This window comes from Psittacula echo (assembly GCF_963264785.1).
Source record: "Psittacula echo genome assembly, chromosome: 4".
Taxonomy (NCBI): domain Eukaryota; kingdom Metazoa; phylum Chordata; class Aves; order Psittaciformes; family Psittacidae; genus Psittacula; species Psittacula echo.
This window is the reverse complement of record NC_137738.1, coordinates 6515312-6533628: the sequence shown is the minus strand read 5'-3', so window position 1 is coordinate 6533628 and position 18317 is coordinate 6515312. Positions and strand designations below refer to the sequence as shown.

General features: G+C 47.2%; 1 protein-coding gene across 1 annotated transcript in view; it reads right to left on the bottom strand.

Moving 5' to 3' along the window:
* ABHD12 (abhydrolase domain containing 12, lysophospholipase) overlaps positions 1-15457 on the bottom strand; it is a gene marked incomplete at its 5' end in the record, with an annotated part of 28846 nt that extends 13389 nt beyond the window's left edge. Inside the window, 3 exons of the mRNA XM_080614826.1 lie at positions 560-665; positions 1589-1713; positions 15297-15457. Of these exons, the coding sequence (XP_080470952.1) occupies positions 560-665; positions 1589-1713; positions 15297-15457 (392 nt within the window). The remainder of the gene's footprint in view (positions 1-559; positions 666-1588; positions 1714-15296) is intronic.
* Positions 15458-18317: the final 2860 nt, after the last annotated feature.

Below are 18317 nucleotides of genomic sequence, written 5' to 3'. Positions count from 1 at the left end.
GGCTGGAAACAGAAAACTTTCTTCCAGAGGAAAGAATGACAAGGGCTGTCTGACACTGTCACTTGTTTGATTAAGAAAGTAAACCGTGTGTTCCATTCTCACCCACTCTCCAAATCCTACATATGTTTTATACACAGAACAGTCTTCCTCCTACTCTGAGCACTTGGATCCTGTTTGCCTACCTTCCTCCACATTTATTTTTGCAAAACAAAATATGAGCAGCAGTTGAATGACAAAACTCCTTGGGTCTCATCTGATACAGAGGCATGGTCTTTGTAGCAATGCAGACCTGTAGCCTTTACGATTCCAAATGATGATATCTTTCTGAATGCACAGGGTGTCCAATTGCGTTTCATGTGTTACTGATCTGAGCTCAGGTGAGCTCCGGAGACCCACACACGTTTCAACATCAACTCAAGTCACTTGGCAGAGGAAAACACAAATGTCCACAGATCAGAGCAGGCAATGGCTGCCACATGCACAGCAACTGTAAGCAACACTGAGAACAAAAAGGAGGATAAAGATGCACAGCACAGACTGCACACAACAGGCTTCTTACCAGACTCCGATGGTTACATCCTCCTCTGGCTGCAGGTAATAATTACACGTGTGGTTTAAACCTTGATCCTGTGGTCTTTTCAAGTCAATGAAATATGGGACCCGCACTGAAATACAAAGAAAGAATCACAGAATGGCTTGGGTTGGAAGAGACCTTAAAGCTCATTCAGTTCCAATCCCCTGCGACAGGCAGGGACACCTTCCACTAGAGCAGGTTGCTCCAAGCCCCTGTGTCCAACCTGGCCTTGAACACTGCCAGGGATGGGGCAGCCACAGCTTCTCTGGGCACCCTGTGCCAGGGCCTCAGCACCCTCACAGGGAAGAATTTCTTCCTAATGTCTCATCTCAATCTCCCCTCTGTCAGGTTAAAGCCATTCCCCCTTGTCCTGTCCCTACAGGACCTTGTCAAAAGTTCCTCTATAGATTTGTTGTAGGCCCCTTTAGGTACTGGGAGACTGTTCTAAGTTCTCCCCAGAGCCTTCTTTTTTCCAGCTGAACAAATGAACATGTGTTCCATCCTGTGGATACTCAGGCCTCACTTTGTGATGAGCCAGCTGACCAGACCCACTGTACTGACAGTGTGACCAAATGCAAGGGCTAAAGAGGCACAAGGAAAACATTCAGTCTGACTGCATGAACAAGGCCTCTTCTGCTCCAACCAGAATATTCTCCTAAAGTGCTTCTGGGTGAAGAGTCACTGCCTGGAAAACCATTCACTGGGTGTAATTTCACGTGCTATCTAGTCATGCAACTTCCTTGAACCCTTCAGACAAATGTATTCAACATATTGCACAGTGTTCCTGGAGAAAATCCTTTGGCTGAGAGCTGGCTTCAGTTTGGTCACTGTGTTTCTATAAAGACATGCTACATACGAAGACCCCTAGGGCCACAGAGAATGCTTTCCAAACCACAGCCTGGAGAACTTACACAAGCTGTAGACACATAGGGTGAAAGTGAAGGCAGACAGATGACAGATAAAGACGCTCCTCCCTTGCGCCCCTCACCCATTCCAACAGACTGAGTCACTTACCAAAGTTTAGGAAGACCAGCTTTGCCTGAATAGCAGGGCAGAGTTTTACTAGAAACGGAATGGCAATGTACATTCCCAGCAGCCAGATTATTAACTTCCGCAGTCGGAACCATAATCCATATCGCCTGTACAAAAGAAGAAGAAAGGAAAAGAGAGAAAGAGCTGAATACAGCAGGAATTTTGTGAAGCGATTTTCACAAGGATCTGTGTGCTTGGCATATTTGAAAACCTGGTCACTGACTCTTTAAACTGTTCAAAGTTAGTCTTGTTTATGTAGCATCAGCTGAGAGAAGCAGAAGTACCCAAACTGTCAGCTGATGGATGATACGCAGCTTAGGAATAGGGAACAGAAACTCCCCACTGATTACATTTTAAACCACTCTGTAACAAGAGCTTTTTGTTCTGCTGATTTAAGGTATTCCAGGATCTCTAGAAATGCACATCACATGTCTGACTCCAAAAAGCAGCCTGACTGCCCTTCCCATCTGAACCACCATCAGCAAGACTTTGTCTAGCTGGATTTTAACGTATTTTGAGGAACTATGTGTAATGAGACTGATACAAATCACACGTGATCGCAGGTACAGGCTGGAGCAGACATTCTGCCTTGTCCAGCTAAAAGGGTTCACACCTCTCAACACCATGAAAAGCAGATCGAAGTTACAAGACATTATGAAACTTGTTATCTGCATCATCATTCTCTATGAGCCCAGACCGAGTTTAGAACAATTGCCCCAAAGTGTTATTTCTGTTTTCTCCAAAGTATTCCAATTGGGAAGAGTAAACTACCAAAACCCCCCCAAACCAACACCACCCGCATATGGATGAAAGTGAAGGATCACACAGCAGCTATTTTATCTCAGTTTTTCTCAAAATATACTTTATTGCCTCAGAATAATTACCATGTATACATCCATATGTATCTGTATGCATTTAATATACATAAGGTGTGATTCTAATGATCTAGTTGATTATTTTTAATCTAGTTGATTACAGTTGCCTATTTTATTGGCAGAAACACTGAGGCCCTCAAGCATCATTGTAATCAAGAACTAAAATGCATGCAAATCTTCCAGGCAACACAACTCCCTTTGCTTTCCAGCAGGCAGCCTCTAGCAGGAACAACACTGCAGGCAAACAAGTGACCAGCATTTGGTATCGGGAAGTGCCAGCAGCTGAAAGCACAGATCTGTTTTTCCAAGAGGCATGAAATTATTCATCTCCCATTCGCCAATTTTAGGAGCCGACACGCTGAATCATGGAATCCCAGAGTGCTTTGGGTTGGAAGGGACCTTAAAGTTCATTCAGTCCCATCCCCTTGCCACAGGCAGGGACACCTTCCACTAGAGCAGGCTGCTCCAAGCCCCATCTAGCCTGGCCTTGAATACTGCTGGGGATGGGGGATTTGTTCTGTTTGTCCTTTAGCCTCTATAACAATTCAAGTACAAATCCATCTGCACATAAAACCAAACATTAACAGTAAGAGATGTTAGATCTGTTACCAGGAAGTGTCAGTCAATTAGTACAAAGTAAATTTCCATTATATGCCATCAAAGGTACAGAAGATGCAACAGGCAAATTCATACCCGGTCCTATGGCTTTCATCATTGTGGCATCCAAAACATTCATCATTTGACTTAAGAAAAGCATCTGAAATCAGGGACTTTTTTAGTCACATCATAGGTCCCTGTACATTAAAGAGGCTGTAAGAGATCACCCAGGTCCATTCCCTCATCCTATAAAGGACACACTGCCTAGAACAGTTGTCTGCTTAATTCCTCCCACCAACTCCTGGCAAGGTACAACAGCCCGTGCTTCATGAATGTCCCTCTGGCAACACAGAGCTGAGCTACATGGACTACAATTCATCAAGTTCACACAGCTTCACCCTGAACGGTGTTTTCTCCTAGAAAAGTTGAAGGGTACCACAAGAAAAAACTAAGTAAAGATTTACCTGGTAGGTAGGTAGAGAAAAAGCTACCCGTATCTCAAAATCCAGCTAAGCTACTAAACAGTCCTACTATCACCAATGAGAAAGTGGGAGAAGTGGGTGAATAACACACTAAAAACTCTTCAAATACTGGCCTTAAAAAGCTAAGATGGAGCAAGGCATTCCAGCCTTTACTGGCAGAGACCCAGCCCAGAAAAAGCTCCACTCCATAGTTCTCACCAGCCTACTAAGGCTGTACCCAAGAGCAAACAGTTGAGATGTTCTACTATTTCTCTTTAATTAAAAGACAAATTAACAGGAATAATGGGCTTAATAAAGCAGTGAAAGACAGCTAATTTACAGCCTACGGGTTTTCAACAGGAAAATAAGAGAGAAAAGCAAGGCAAGCTGAGGGTGTTGGAGAAGTTTCCAAACGTGCAGGCTTCACCTTCAGGTTCCTCCCAGTATGTGACAGCTCATCTTCAGAACAGACACAGCACTAACAGCGATGGAGAGAGGTGTCCCAACCACGGCTCCAAACCCAACGTTGACAAGGAGATGTCAGTACACCCGTAAAACCTTTTGAGGTGGCATTTGGCAGGACAGCCAAGCTGTTCTAACCACAGAAAAACACTGCCAGCTACTGAAACTTAGTCTTTGCTGCAATTACAGCAAAAAATGCTGTCTTCCTTCCCCCCAAATAGTATGTTGAACTTCTAAAGCACAGCAGAAAGCTGTCATAAGCACTAGCTCATTGCTCTGTTCACAGCAGTACCACAGGACAGTGAAAGCTGCACACACAGCTCCAGAGAAGCGCTGTGCATCAGCAAACAGCACCACAGTATTTTGTCTAGCTGCTAACCAGCACTTCCATGGGTATACCCTGCAGTTTATCCCACTTCCCGTTCACTTCCATAGCTAGGCAGCATGAAGGTGGCAAATGTTAATGTGGCCATAAAGGAAAACTAATTGTAGGAAGAACCTGCACCTGTATCTGCATCAGAGTGGATACATGCAAATACATAGAAAATTAGCTCTTCAAATTGATCAGGCTGTAGATATGGTTGAGCAGTTGTAGTAGAAATGCCTGTCCAAAGAACGAGCCTCCAGGTCTCATTTGGCAGTGGCATCAGCTCACAGAGACAGTACAACTGCTGCCTTAGACACATTCATAGACTGGTTTGGGCTAGAAGGGCCCTTAAAGCTCATCCAGTTCCAACCTCCCGCCACAGACAGGGTCACCTTCCACTAGACCAGGTTGCTCCAAGTCCTGTCCAACCTGGCCTTGAACACTGCAAGGGATGTAGGAGGAAAGTAGGATGCTGGGGCATACAAGCATGTCCTTTCCCTCCTGTCATTAAAAACTGTCTATTCTCAAGGTCTCCCCTGAGGGTCCCTTACCCATTTCAGCCCAAAACAAGCTGTTGCCTATAGGGCATCTCCTTTTGGCTGGAGTAAGATCTCCAGGCCTTGTTTTTCCAGCTCTCTGAACGGAGATGAAGTTTGTAACTTTAAGCTCCCAAATTCCCCCAGTCCAGCACCTCATTACATAGCTCCTCTCTTGCAGCCCACACTCTCACTTGGACTGCTTCTGTGCCTCCTTCTGATTAATATCAAGTGATTAAACATTAACTTAAACCAATAAACAGTGAGAAGGAAGCCATCCAGCCAGTCATGTACAAAACCTGAGGTCTGTCTCCCTACAAAGTAAAGGAGAGCATCTCCATAAACTGGGTTTTTCAGAAGGGGCCAGCAAGCTCCAGCTATTGAGATCTTCATAAGCACATTTCAGTTTGTGGATAGGAAAGATCTTGGGTAGGACTGCACGAATCAAGACCCTGGTGCAGCAAGAGGGAGAAAGCAGCATCAGCACTCAGGGTAAGGGGAAGAAGAAGGCACTGCTGAGCAGGCAGTCAATAGCAATGAAATGCCAGGGAGCATCATGCAGGGACTCACAACACAGCGGGTTAAAAAATGAAGTCCATAAAGTGAGGGAAACGCATGTTAGTGTGGAACATTAATGAACAGAATAATGGAGCAGCCTGCAGGGAATGTATGGGCCTTTGGCAATGATACGTTTCTAAAACACAGCAAATGAAGCAAGGTAGGGAAAGGCTCACACAAGCATTTACACACCCCACAGCATAGAACATGGGAGCTACATCTAACCTTTCCCCCTCAAGCACCCCATCCCTTCCCAGTGCCATGCCTTAGCCTCTCCATAACCAGCACCTAAGCTGACTGCCCCTGAAAGGTGTACCAAGAAAGGAGCAGATGCTTCTATTATTTTACGTATGTAGCAAACAATGAATAATTATACCCTAAGGCAACTGACTTTTGGGACAGGAAAACAGGCTTGGGGATTAGGGTTTTAAGGCTGTTGACTTGCCGTAAGTGCCCACTCTGCATCAGCCCGTTAGTTTGCACCAGAACCACTTGTTTAAACTCCAAGAATATACTTTCTGCAGAGCTCCCCAAGCAATGCTGCTGACACTGATCAAAGCTGAAGTCACCCACGCTGCATTTCAGTCAAGTTTGGCATTGAGATACTACTGTGGTGCACTCCCCCCATAGTGTTGACTGAATTCTTCAGTTTTTCACTCATTTCACAGCTGACAGCTGGTTTCTATTACAGGCACAGCTCTTTCCCTAGTCCACAAACTGGGGAAGGGAAAGCTGCCTGCAAAAAGAGGGGGAAAAAACCCAAACCATAAACACAAAAAGACTGAAACCGCACTGAAGTGCAAAACAGGAGCTTGGCCCAGCTGAGTGAGGTTTTCTTTGAAGCAGCACAGCTCACTTGTCTCTACCACACTCTCCTTCACAAGGAGGAATATTCGGGTACACAAGCAAAGGTTCAAGAGCACAACCCTTACAGACATCTAATACTTTACCACAGTTCCTAAGTGCCATTTAACATAAAGCCACTTGTCTGTTGAATGCATACCATAACTGAAAAAGCATGCAGTACAGGCAAGCCAGCTCCCCAGCACCACTTAAAACCTGTTAACATGCTGCAAATCCACCAGACTTGCATGTGTGTGTTAACCTTGCAGCAACAGCAGGAATCCATAGGTTCAGACTTCATCCCTATGCGAACAGGCTCGCATTTCCAAGCTGCACAACTGTGTGAACACGAAATCTTTTTACACAACAGTTTTTGGGAGACAGCCACAAGCCACAGGGTTTGAGAGTTACCACTCAGGCTCTGTGCCTCTGGTGTCTTTTAAACCACCTGAGTGAAAGGCTCTTCTGTGTATTGGAGACCTTCTTCCTTTCAATGCACGAAGATGGTTGTCTTACATTTGGTTCAACTGAAGCAGCTCTGCTTCTTCTAGCAGAGATCAGAAGCCATTCCTCCTTGGAAGCCTGAAGAAAAAAACCCTTGCTTTTGTGTTAGCAGCCATACTGCCACCTTTTAGATGCAGAACACATCCTTAGCAATACACACTGATTACAATGAACCAACAGTTCCCCGTTAGAGGCATGCAAGCAAGCAAGAACATTCAACAATGCCAAAACATTACATATACTGTCAGCTGAGCACGGCTACATTGAGCTGGCGGTCACAGTGCCCTCCGTAATTGTGACCTGTTTAAAAAGGGAGGCTTAACAAGCAGTGCATAGCCATAAAGCAACAGCGATGGCTAAAGAACAGATATATGAACAGATACAGAATCCCTGTCAGCCTCTGACATACCTTTAGCAGGGGGTTATTTTGCATTGAGACAGGAAGATTCATCCATCCCTGCTTTCATCTGTGCTTTATTCAGGGACTCCAGCTTTTAGCTATCATCTTGTTGAGGAAACAGCTCCAAAAGGACAAAGGCTTGAAAAATTAATGACAATTAAATCCAGAGCCTTTGTTAACACTACAGAACCCTGAAGAGCCAAGCTAGAAAACACATACTCAGAAAAGGTGAGAAGCGGGTGTTGGAGCTTCTACTCAACTGCATGGAAATGGAACATTTTGCAGCCCTGTACATCAGCCTGTCCCAAAATTTAATGTGAAATGGGGTCCCTGCTATGTAGTCAAAAGAATGCTTTACTATAGAGAGCACAAAGCTAGCAGAAACCAAAAGAAAAGGTTATTCACTGCATTTCTGCTGGATTTGCAAGGACAAGAGAATGGCATATTTCCCCTGATTGTATCCAATCCCCAGTTTTCACACTCAGCAGTACAAAGCTGACATTGTCAGCTTCATTCCCGCTTCCTAAAGCTGCTCTGAAACCAATCAGAACTTTTACAAGAAGTGAAATAGGGCTGGTTTAGGGGAGAAAACACAGCCAGGCTTTTCCCCTCCTGGGAATGCCAAGGAGTCTAAAATCTAGTCTTGAACATGGTGCACACACTTTCCCCCACAAGCAAGGATGCTGCAACCTGAAAGCCCTGACTCCAAAGCTTCAATTACATCACCCTCAATTGTGTTGGCTTCTCTGTCTCAGAAAAGCCACCCCAGGGGAAACTTTGCTGCCAGGGAAAAGCAAATCAGCCTTCAAACAGGGTAAATGCACTTACTGTGCTCTGCTCCTGCATATATCCCACTGAGAAGCACTCTTCAAGAGGGTTCTTTTTTCAGTTATGCCACACACAGTCCTTTATTCTGCACACCTTTAGTAAGGAGGGACACAAGGATCCACAGAACCTCATTTCACTTACTAGTCAACACCAATCTCTTCTGCAAGAGAAATTAATCCCCACTTTCAGTGGGTGCAAAGCTGATTTTAATGTAGCCATTCATGTTGAGAACAGCAGCACAGGTATTACAGGCAAGAACATTCGAAATCTTAAGCTACCCTTCTTCATCCTGTACCTGATGTACAAGCAGGATACTATAAATGAATGGCCCACATTTTGGCCTACCCATTGGTTCTTTTTGGAGGCTGAGAAGGAACATCAGTCCTTGCTATTCACACATCACCCCATCTAAAACACAAGCAGGAGGTAACCAAAGAATACTGTTATCTTTTCCCAAGAGATATGACAGAAAAACTCCGGGTTTAAGAGACATTAAAAGAGGAATTCTATATTCAGTTATCTGTGCTTAAATCCATTCAGACATAGCAAGTACCAAAAAATAGGCATGAGGGGAAGGATTTTCCTTTTTCTTTTACAAATAAAATCCACACAGATTGAACCACTTGCACTACCCAACCCTGTATGTTCTCCACTGGCAGGTTTTGTGTCAGCTATTTGCTAGATTCAGAAGACAACTTCAATGGCTGGGGTCTTCATGCTCTTAGTTTGATTTCTAGAGCTCTCTTTCTGTGGCTTACGGAAACAAGGAGAAGGCAGCTGTGGGGCTTAGCCCAAATACTCTCGAGTGTTTGTACTTTAAAAGTTAATTGCCCAGTCTAACAATCCTTTCTTATTGCTCTACTACTCAGTACCAGTTACAATGTTGAAATAAATCTGGGTTAAACAAACACTTTGATTTGGAAAGTAAACACAGACATCCTTCCTGCTAGCTCAGGCATACTTTAAATGATCAAGGCACTTAATAGAGCCTAAATTTAGGAGATTCTGCCTGCAAATTGAAACCGCTTTCAATAAGGAAGAGGCAGATCTCTGAAGCTCAGTGTTGCACTGTTTTATCAGCACTTACTGCTTTGAGAGCTGCTTGCCAGCAAGGCAAAAGGGCAAAGCCCAGCCCGCAGCCCTACTCCTGGACACGCGGTACTGGTGCCAGACCTGAGTGAAAGGACACACAACTGCTTGCAGAGGTAATCACCTACAACAGAACAAGTTCAGTATCTGCCTCAGTTCCCACCCCAAACTCCTCCCTGCCATCCTGCCCCACTGCAGCCACATTTAACCTGTATTCTGGTGAGCTTTTCACTGTTTCACGAGCTGCCTCGTTCATCAGCTCTCAGCAACCCCTTCTCCTCTCCCAGTTTTACCAACAGCGATTGCCTCATCTTTGGGATGGGTGATATACAACATACAAAATGATGCACCCTTGAGCCCAAACATCCATCCCAAGATAACTCCCTAGTTGTCTCTCCCTCCACTGAGACAGTTTGCAATGCAGATAACATGCTCTCCGTTAGTAATGCAAGTCCTTTCAATAAACTACAGTACAAAGTCAAGTGCTTTGGAGAAACAATTCTACCACTGATGCATCCATCAACCAGGCTGCAACCTTGACAAACCTGCCACATTTCATACTAGAGACCTCTTTAGATAGGACAGATCTATTTTCATTAGTACATATATATATATATTCAGTTGCTAAATCTTCCTTCACTGAATTGCAAACTAACTCTTACCATTAACATCACACAGACTCCATCTCAGGCTTATGATTTTAAAGTCTCCTAGGTTTCCTGTTACTCTTTCAATATACCACAAGTACTTCCTTTTTAATGTTCTTGTGATACTGATTCTGTCACAGATACATTGAAATAGTGCTCTCACATTACAGGCATAGTGAACCCCCTTTGCTTACACTCACTCACTGTAGATGTCAGAAGCTGTCCACTACTTAATACCAACAGCATGACACTTACAGCACAGCTCTCCACTGAGTTTCCAAAACCCAGGGTTTTGGAAGGGAATTGCTATGGAAGAAGCCTATTGACTAATTTCATGCCCTGGCATGATTACCAAAACAATCGACCTGTCTTCAGGCCTGGAAGGATAAAGTAACTTAGCTGTAGCCTCCTAAGAGGACATCGTGGTGCCTTTTAAAGGAAAGTGGACTCAGCAGGCAGGACTCTTCATCTACAGCCGAAGTCCCGCTTGGATATAACTCCTGCATGTACCACAGCCGTGCATTCTGATGATGTTAATGAAAACACTACAATACTGTTTTCACCAAAAAGGAACACATGCATATTGCATCCTGGAGGAAAACAACAGACTCACGGTGATAACCTGTGACTGCATTAGCAGAGAACTAGATTCCTTGCTCAGCAACGACATGCCATTTATAGCATAAAAGCAAGTCATCCTCAAAATTTAGCTTGTTTTAAGTAGACCAGGGATGGTCTGTGTAAGTGAAAGCAGGTTGGAAATAGACATGGGGATACTGGAGCTAAAAAGAATATCTAATCTACAGAGAAAAGTGCATAAGGGAACCTGGGACTTGTGCTGATGTTAAAAGCTCAGTTTACCTGGTCACCCTATCGTGCAGCACCACACCGAGCCCATGATCATACTCACTGTATGTCCAAAGGAATGGGTAGAGGCCAGTCAAGAAGTACAGAAAAGATCATCACAACACCGAGAAGACCTTCGTCTCTACAAACATCTTCAGTACAGAGGTGACCAGAAAGTACTCTTGGCTCCAGGAGTTACCTAAAACCACCCATACACTGGGAAGTTTGGGTATGAAACAACAGAGGTCTGCAATTCACACAGCTTCTAAGTAGAAAAGGACTTGATACAAATAGCAATTGATAACATCGCAGTAACTATTAATTCAGGCATAAGCCATCAAAGCAAAGCACCCAAAAAAGCCAGGGGCACGCATGAGGTCAGAAGTACGGCACCACAATGAGATAAGGAGTTCAAGGAGACCCACACTCAGTGTAACTGAAGGGCAAACTGCCTCCAGCCTGAAGGGAGCACAGCTCTCCATCAGAAATGGGGGGACTTGAGAAAACTGCTCAGAGACTATGAGATGCAGGATGATACAGTGCAGATGCAGCAGAAAAATACTGTGCCCTACTACAGAAAATCCAGAGAGGCTCATGGAAAGTGGGACCCAGCAATAAAACCCCTAGATCATACAGACAGGCCTGCAGAAGAATGCCAGGAGCCTCAAGGTATGCTGGAGGGTAAACCAGGCCTGTTTAACACCAAACACAAAGCCAGTGAAGAACATGGTGAAAAAGCATAGGCTTTAACAGTAACACATTGAGGCACAGAACCGAACAAAACTATAACTCGCCACATTGCCGGAGTACTGCTATTTTTAAGTCTTTGAGGAAGAGGGGGATGAGCACAAGGAAAGAAAATGATAATGGCTGCAAAGACTGAACAAATGGGGAAGAGGACGCAGAGACCAAACACCCAATGCCTCAACTGGTAACCTGGGAGCAATTTAGAGACACTCACTTGGCCATAAGCTGCCAAAATAGCTGACAATGCACAGGACAAACCAGGACTTCCACACAGCCACTGAGTTCCCATTCATAGGAAAAGAGAAAGTCAGACACATGTGGAATTAACTATATAATTGCATTTTCTCAGAACATCAGAGCCACTGGGCATCAGGGCACAAAAATGAGCCAGAGCAAGCACTCAAACACAAGTTACCTTCATAACCCCCTGGCACTTAAACACTGTCACCTGAAAAATGCATCACGACACGGGTATTAGAAGAATGCCCATCCACACAAAGCATGCATACCAGGAAACCCAAGCGCTGCACACTGCTGCTCTGGCACCCCATCACTGCATTTAATAGCTTCAGGCAAAGCAACTCAGTTCCTTTAACAACCAAACCATTCACACACTTTTAGAACTACTAGTAAAGTTCTTGGATAACCACCACATTGTGTTTTACTATGATCTATGGAAGAAGAATGGCAATACCGATATATGTGCCTTTCCTTTCCGTTCGTAAACCACTTAAGAAAAGCCACACAAACTACAGCACACATCAGCCAAAACCACATGAATCTTGTTTAGCAGACACCCTGCTCTGTTACACGAATGCACACACACATGCATTCAGTAACAAAGCAGTTCAAATGCATAGCCACCTCTTCAGAGTGGGTTTCAGCTCCTGGATGAATGAGCACAGTGTGATGACAGGACTGAAGCAAAACAGAGGGACAAACACAGTGCTAGTAAAACGCAAAAATACTTCTGCAAGAGTAAAGCTGCTCCTGCTGATAAGTCAATCCTGTCCTCCACAAATATCACTCTGCAGTCATGGTGCTCTTCAGCCTTTGCTGAGGAACTGGACCAGAACAGAGAGAGCCCTGCAGGAGCTGCCACACAATTAACCCTTGGCTGCAGAACTTGCAGCCACTTCAAGCCACTGTGGGCTCAGTTTGCTTTTCTAACCAGAGGTTTGTATCATTTACAAACAAAAGATGGAAAGCCACATACTGAAGTTAAACATAAGTGCTGTTTTCCCAAGTCTGCAGAGAGATTAGACAACAGCAGTGTGAAATGCAGACAGCCCAGCTTCCCCTGAACACCAAATTCACTGCCACTAGAATTGCTGATATTAACTATTTCATCGATGAGCAAGCCGCTCAGAACAGTTTGCTGTGGTACCAATCCCCAGTTCCAGCTATTGCACCATCTCCACCATCCCAGCAACCTTGCAGCATAGTTTTTACCTCAGTACAGTTTCTGCAAGCTGACGAGTTAAACTGATGTAACACACTGAAAACGCCACCCTACTTTTATTTCCAGTGGTATAAGGAATGCTGCAATAACAGCATGACTGTGCACATTAAAATAGGAGGATCTAGAGGCTTGTATAGTAGTTTGTACCCCCCAAAGGAGACCCCCACTGTATATGTGACCTCCTCATGTTCTTCCTTAAACATCCACTGCTGTCTGCTGTCACAGGTGGGAAGGACACAAAGGTAGAGCTGTCTGATCTGACTGAAGGTGATTGTTCTGGACAACAGCCTTATCTCTGGGCATCGTACCTTCTTCTGCCTGGACCTCCCACTCCTTCACACTCAGACTCACGCTTCAGCAACTATTTGTTACCTTGGAGAAAACATAAGCAGAGGGTATTGCCTACAAACCATCACCTGCAGGCTCACAAAGTGAGGAAGTCAGTAAGAAAGTCAGACACCTCAACCCAGGACAGCAGAAAAGAAAGGACAACATCAGTACAGAAGTGACTGCACCACTTTGCACTTTACTCAGTTACAAGAATACACCATTCTGGCAACACCACACAAGCTGATCTACAGAACTCTCTTTTAAATAAAATAAATAATCTTGACACATAGAAAAGGGAAAGCGAGTTTCAAACAAATGAGGCTTTCCTATAATGTCAAGAGTTTGGGAAGCACTGCCGTATGGAATACAAAACCCGACGCACACAAAGAAAGCCCGAAGCACTTAGGTGAAAAGTGAGGAAAATTTGCCTCCTGACCATTGTTAAAGGCATACATGGAGAAATAACTACAAGAAACCTTTCCACAGATGGGCTGTGCTTTCCCTGCTTTCAGCAGGCCTTCGCTTTGCGTCTAATAGCTGTGCTCCATCTGATTTCCACAAAGTACCTGCCTGTCAGAGCAAGCCAACAGCCTGTGCTATGTGCTCTTAGGGCTTGCTCAATGCCCAGCACTGAAGGAGTAGTTTCATGTCAGTGAAAAGTACCTGAATGCCATTCATCCCATTTAAGAAGTTAATAAGCCATCATTTGATTACCAGCAATCCTAGAGATTACCCACTCAGCCAATGGAACCAATGTGCTGAATTGTCAAGTGTTCCAGAAGCGGAGCACTGACAGAGCCTGATCCATTGCACAGTCACTGGAGAGATGAGCCCAGCGCCATTTCCAAGTACCAAAGCCTGTCGTAACCCGAACAGAGCGCTGACAACATCCCAAAGGATTACCTCCAGGGCATCAAATTGAATAGCTATTACCCAATAAAAAGAAAGAACATTTTAAGCCTCTGAACACGACAAAAGTTCACGAAATGAACAGGCAGAAGTTAATTTCAAGTGTTTGTTTTGTCCATGAGAACACAAAAATGAACAGAAAGTTTATCAGAGAAACAGCCACACTGGCTCATCTTCTAGATGGGCCCTTTTTCTTTCTAAATGGGCTGCTGTTTTCCTAAAGCACAGCAATTTGGCTTCAGCCACCCAAACCACACAGCTCTTTCATCATTCAATATGCCTCACACCTACAAAACGCAGTCAAAGAAAAGCATTACACTGGTGGAGATTAGACTAAAAGGTCATATCTTTTCTTCCCTAGCCCTCTGCAACTGTGAGTCGTCTTCACTGTATTACATCCCCTTGAAATCCTGTATGAAGGTCCCATTTTAGAAGCATCTCCTACTGCTACAGATTTATCTGTTTTCATAGAGGAACACGAGCATTTTCCCACCATAAATATGTACATAAGTACGTGTTTAAAATGTTAACGCTGCCAGCAAAAGCCATAGACAAACTGTTTTCAACAGAGCCACGCATCCGATCTTCTACCAACACCTAAATCTGATTCATCTATAGGAAGGAGATGCTAAATCTGATTCATTTATAGACGAGATGACATTGACAGGCACCAGCTTCTTAAAAACATAAATAAACAAAGACATCCTACCTGCAGGCCCCTGCTCCTCCACATACACTCCCTGATGGCGACGGGTTCGTGCTAGCCATTTAAGGCGAACGCCTGCCGATAGCGAAGGGGGCTGGACGGAGCCGCGCTCAGGTATGAAAATCAAACCCCTCCAGCCTCTGCCGGCCAGACCCAGGTCCGCAGGACCGGCTACCACCCCATCCCCTAATTACGCTGCTTGACCGAGAACTCGAAAGCATCCGAGGGGACGACACCGGCTCACCCTACGCACGGAAGCCGGAGAAGTGCAACCGAGGTGGGAAACAGCCTCGGTTCCCAGGGATCTGCCTGCCCCGGGGGCTCTTCGGCCGCCGCGGTGCTGGGAAGCGGGGAAAGGCCCCTTCCTTCTCCTTACGAACAGCCCCGCTGCCAGCCTGAGGAGCTGCCCAGTGCTCCCCGCTGCGGAGCGGGTGCTGCGGCCGCAGGGCCGGTGGCGGGCGGGGTCTCTCCAGCCCCTCAGGGCCGGGGGATAACAAAGCGCGGCGCAGGGACCGGCGCTCACCTGCCCAGCGGTCGCTTCATGCCCGTGTCGTCGGCAGCGGCGGGCAGGCGCAGGCTGTGCCTCAGGCTGCAGCCCTTGTCGAGCGGCGCGGGCGCGGCGGCGGCGGCAGCAGCGGCAGCGCGCTCATGCTCCACCGTAACCGACTCGTTGCGTTTCCTCATAGCCGGGGCGGCGGCGGTGGCGGCGGCCCGGAGCGGCGGACACGGCGAGAGCAGCAGCGGCGCCGCGCTCGCGCCGCACGGCGCCACGGCACGGCAAGGCACGGCACGCCGGCACCCCCGGCCAATCCCCGCCTCCAGAGCGGGCGCGGGGCGGTGGCGCCGCCTGCCAGCACTTCCGGAGGGAGCGCGGCCCCATCTTTACTGCGGGCAACAGCGCCCGCCGCCATCTTGTTGTGGCCTCGACGCGCGGGTGAGGGGCGGCGCGGCTCCAGGGCGCTCTGCTGGGCCTGGGCGCTGTGGTGGTGCCGGGACCCTGCCGCCTTCTGGAGCGGGGCTGCCGGGGTGCGTCAGGGCGTGCGGGGCCCCGTGCTGTGGTGGTGTGGCCTAGTGCAGGCGCCTGGGAGATGGCCCCGCTGCTGGAATAGGAACCTGTGGTGACTGAAATGTTGGCACCCCAGCACCTGAAACGGACTCCCGGCTCGCAAGGGTCAGCAGGAGGATGGGTGAGCCTGGCATCGTAAACTGCTTCAGTGTGAACAGCCGCTGGGACATGGGGAAACAGGGCAGTTGGAATGAAAGAACCTGGTCTGTGTGCGCCTGAGGGACTGAGACACCCTGCCAGGGGCTACAGCACATGTGTGAGCATGGGGAAACAGCACAGCTGATACAGGGATGTGGAGAGGGGTAAAACTCTGACTCACACCAGCAGTGTGGGGATTCTGCACTCGAAACAAGCCGTGGCATATAAAGAAAAATAAACCATCCCCACCAGTGTCAGCAGTAGCTCCTGCCTGTACCATTGGGAGCAGGACAGCAGTGCACTGCAGAAACCTGCCATGCTCATGTGTTGTGGCTCCTGCTGCTGGGTTGATCACATTCTGTGGCCCTGCACAGTGAGAAAGTGAAGCAGTTCCTGGCAAATGGCTCTTTGGACAAGGGATCTTAACTGTCCTACATCCATTTCTTCTGACTTACTGCCGGCTGATCCTGTACCTCACGCAACATGGAGATTCAAGAGAAAACTGCATGAATTAACGCCAGGAACAAAGACAAGGCAGTGGACCAAAAAGAAGGAATAGTTGTTAAAAATACAAGCCTCAACTGTCTCAGAAGATATGGATAACTAGCAAAAAAGTACTGTGTAATGTGCTAATATGTACTTTGCCACATCTCTGGAAGCTTCTCCTAACATTTGAGACCTTTTAGAGGTTTTTTCTTGACCAGGTCATAACTGCTAAAATTTTCAGCCAGGCTTTTGGAAAGACTCTGTTCTCTTTCATGTTTTGAACAGCAAAAGAGAGTGTTCTTGTCTCCAATTTTGTTTCATTTCCTCCATCGTGTTGGGAAGACTGAATGCTTCAACTGGAGATTGTCAGCTAATGTTAGGAGCTTTGCCTGGTGACGTGTCATGAGTGGTGGTCACTCCAAAAGCAGGCTCTGCAAAGGCTGCATGGGGCTCCTTGGGAGTGACTGTGCAGCCCTGTGAAGAGGGAATGGCAAGCTGCCCAACAGCCTTGGATACAAGGAGAATGGACTCGGATGTCATAAATCCTCTGAGATGCCCCTGGAGAATAGAGGCTGGGGAGGAGATTGCATCGATGCAGTTCAGCGGGCTGTGTCCTTGCCCCATGGCCTGTCTCCTGACCTCTTCCAGATCTTTCCAGACATACAGAAATGCTATAGATCGTGGCCTTGCCCACAGGGATAGTTTCTGCTGTTGCTGTGCCATAATCTTCATTCATGCCTTAAGCTAAGCAATCTCAAATTCTTTCCCAACCTTTACTCTAACTAGATTTTCCTGCTCTTCCTGTGCGTGCTCTCTCCCTAGAAATACATTGAGTTGCTGGCTGCATGTACTTGCAGCCCAGAAAGGCAGCACTAGCACACACTGAAACTGTGAGCTCTGTGTCTGCTGTCGACTAGGGGAACTAGGAGATGGCAGGCAGGGGTTGTGCTGACACGGGAACAGCAGGATCTCTGGACAGGCATAAGCACAGGACTCGCAGAAGGTCAGGCTCATGCTGGGCAGCCCCGGATGTGGGGACACCCCGAGGTGTCCAGGACGCTCCCCGAGGGGGGCAGCTCCGTGAGGAGGTAGGTCTCCGTGCCTTGGTGCACGGTAATGAGGTGCTTGTGGCACAAGTCCTGTTAAGACCTATGGGCAGCAGGGGCTTGATGTGGGGCAGGCCTGCCCCCCACTGGTCCCCCTTTGACTTGCACCCACTGCACCGCCATCCCTTTTACCTATCAATGCTCCGCTAACCTCTGGCAGCTCCCTACCAAGTGCCAACAACGGCTGCCATCCCACTGGGGCTCCCCCTATCCACAGATTCCTGCCCCTCTGAATCCCAGCCTGTTGCCTCCTGGTACCCCTAATCCCGTGGAATACCTCAACCATTTCCTGCCCCTTTGACCCCTCCAGTGCCACTGACCCACTGAGACTTCCAGCAGCACTGCTGCCCATGATGCTCCCCAAAGGGCTCCCCCTGCCCCCCTCAGTCCCTGGTGCCCCAGGTACCCTCCGATGCCCCCGCTTGCCTCACAGCGTTTTATGATGCTCAGGGCCCACCACCCCCACTGCCCCTGCTAACCCTGCCTGCATCTGATAAAGCAGGAGCTTCCCGAGGTCCTTTTTTCAGCACCTCCCTCTGTCTAAAGCCATTCCCCCTTGTGCTGTCCCTACAGGCCTGTGTCAAAAGCCATCTCCAGGTTTCTTGTCATCCCTTTAGGCACTGGAAGCTGCTCTAAGGTGTCCCTGACACCTTCTCTTCTCCAGGCTGAACCAGCCCAGCTCTCTCAGCCTGGCTCTGTAGCAGAGCTGCTCCAGCCCTCAGAGCATCTCCATGGCCCCCTTTGGTTT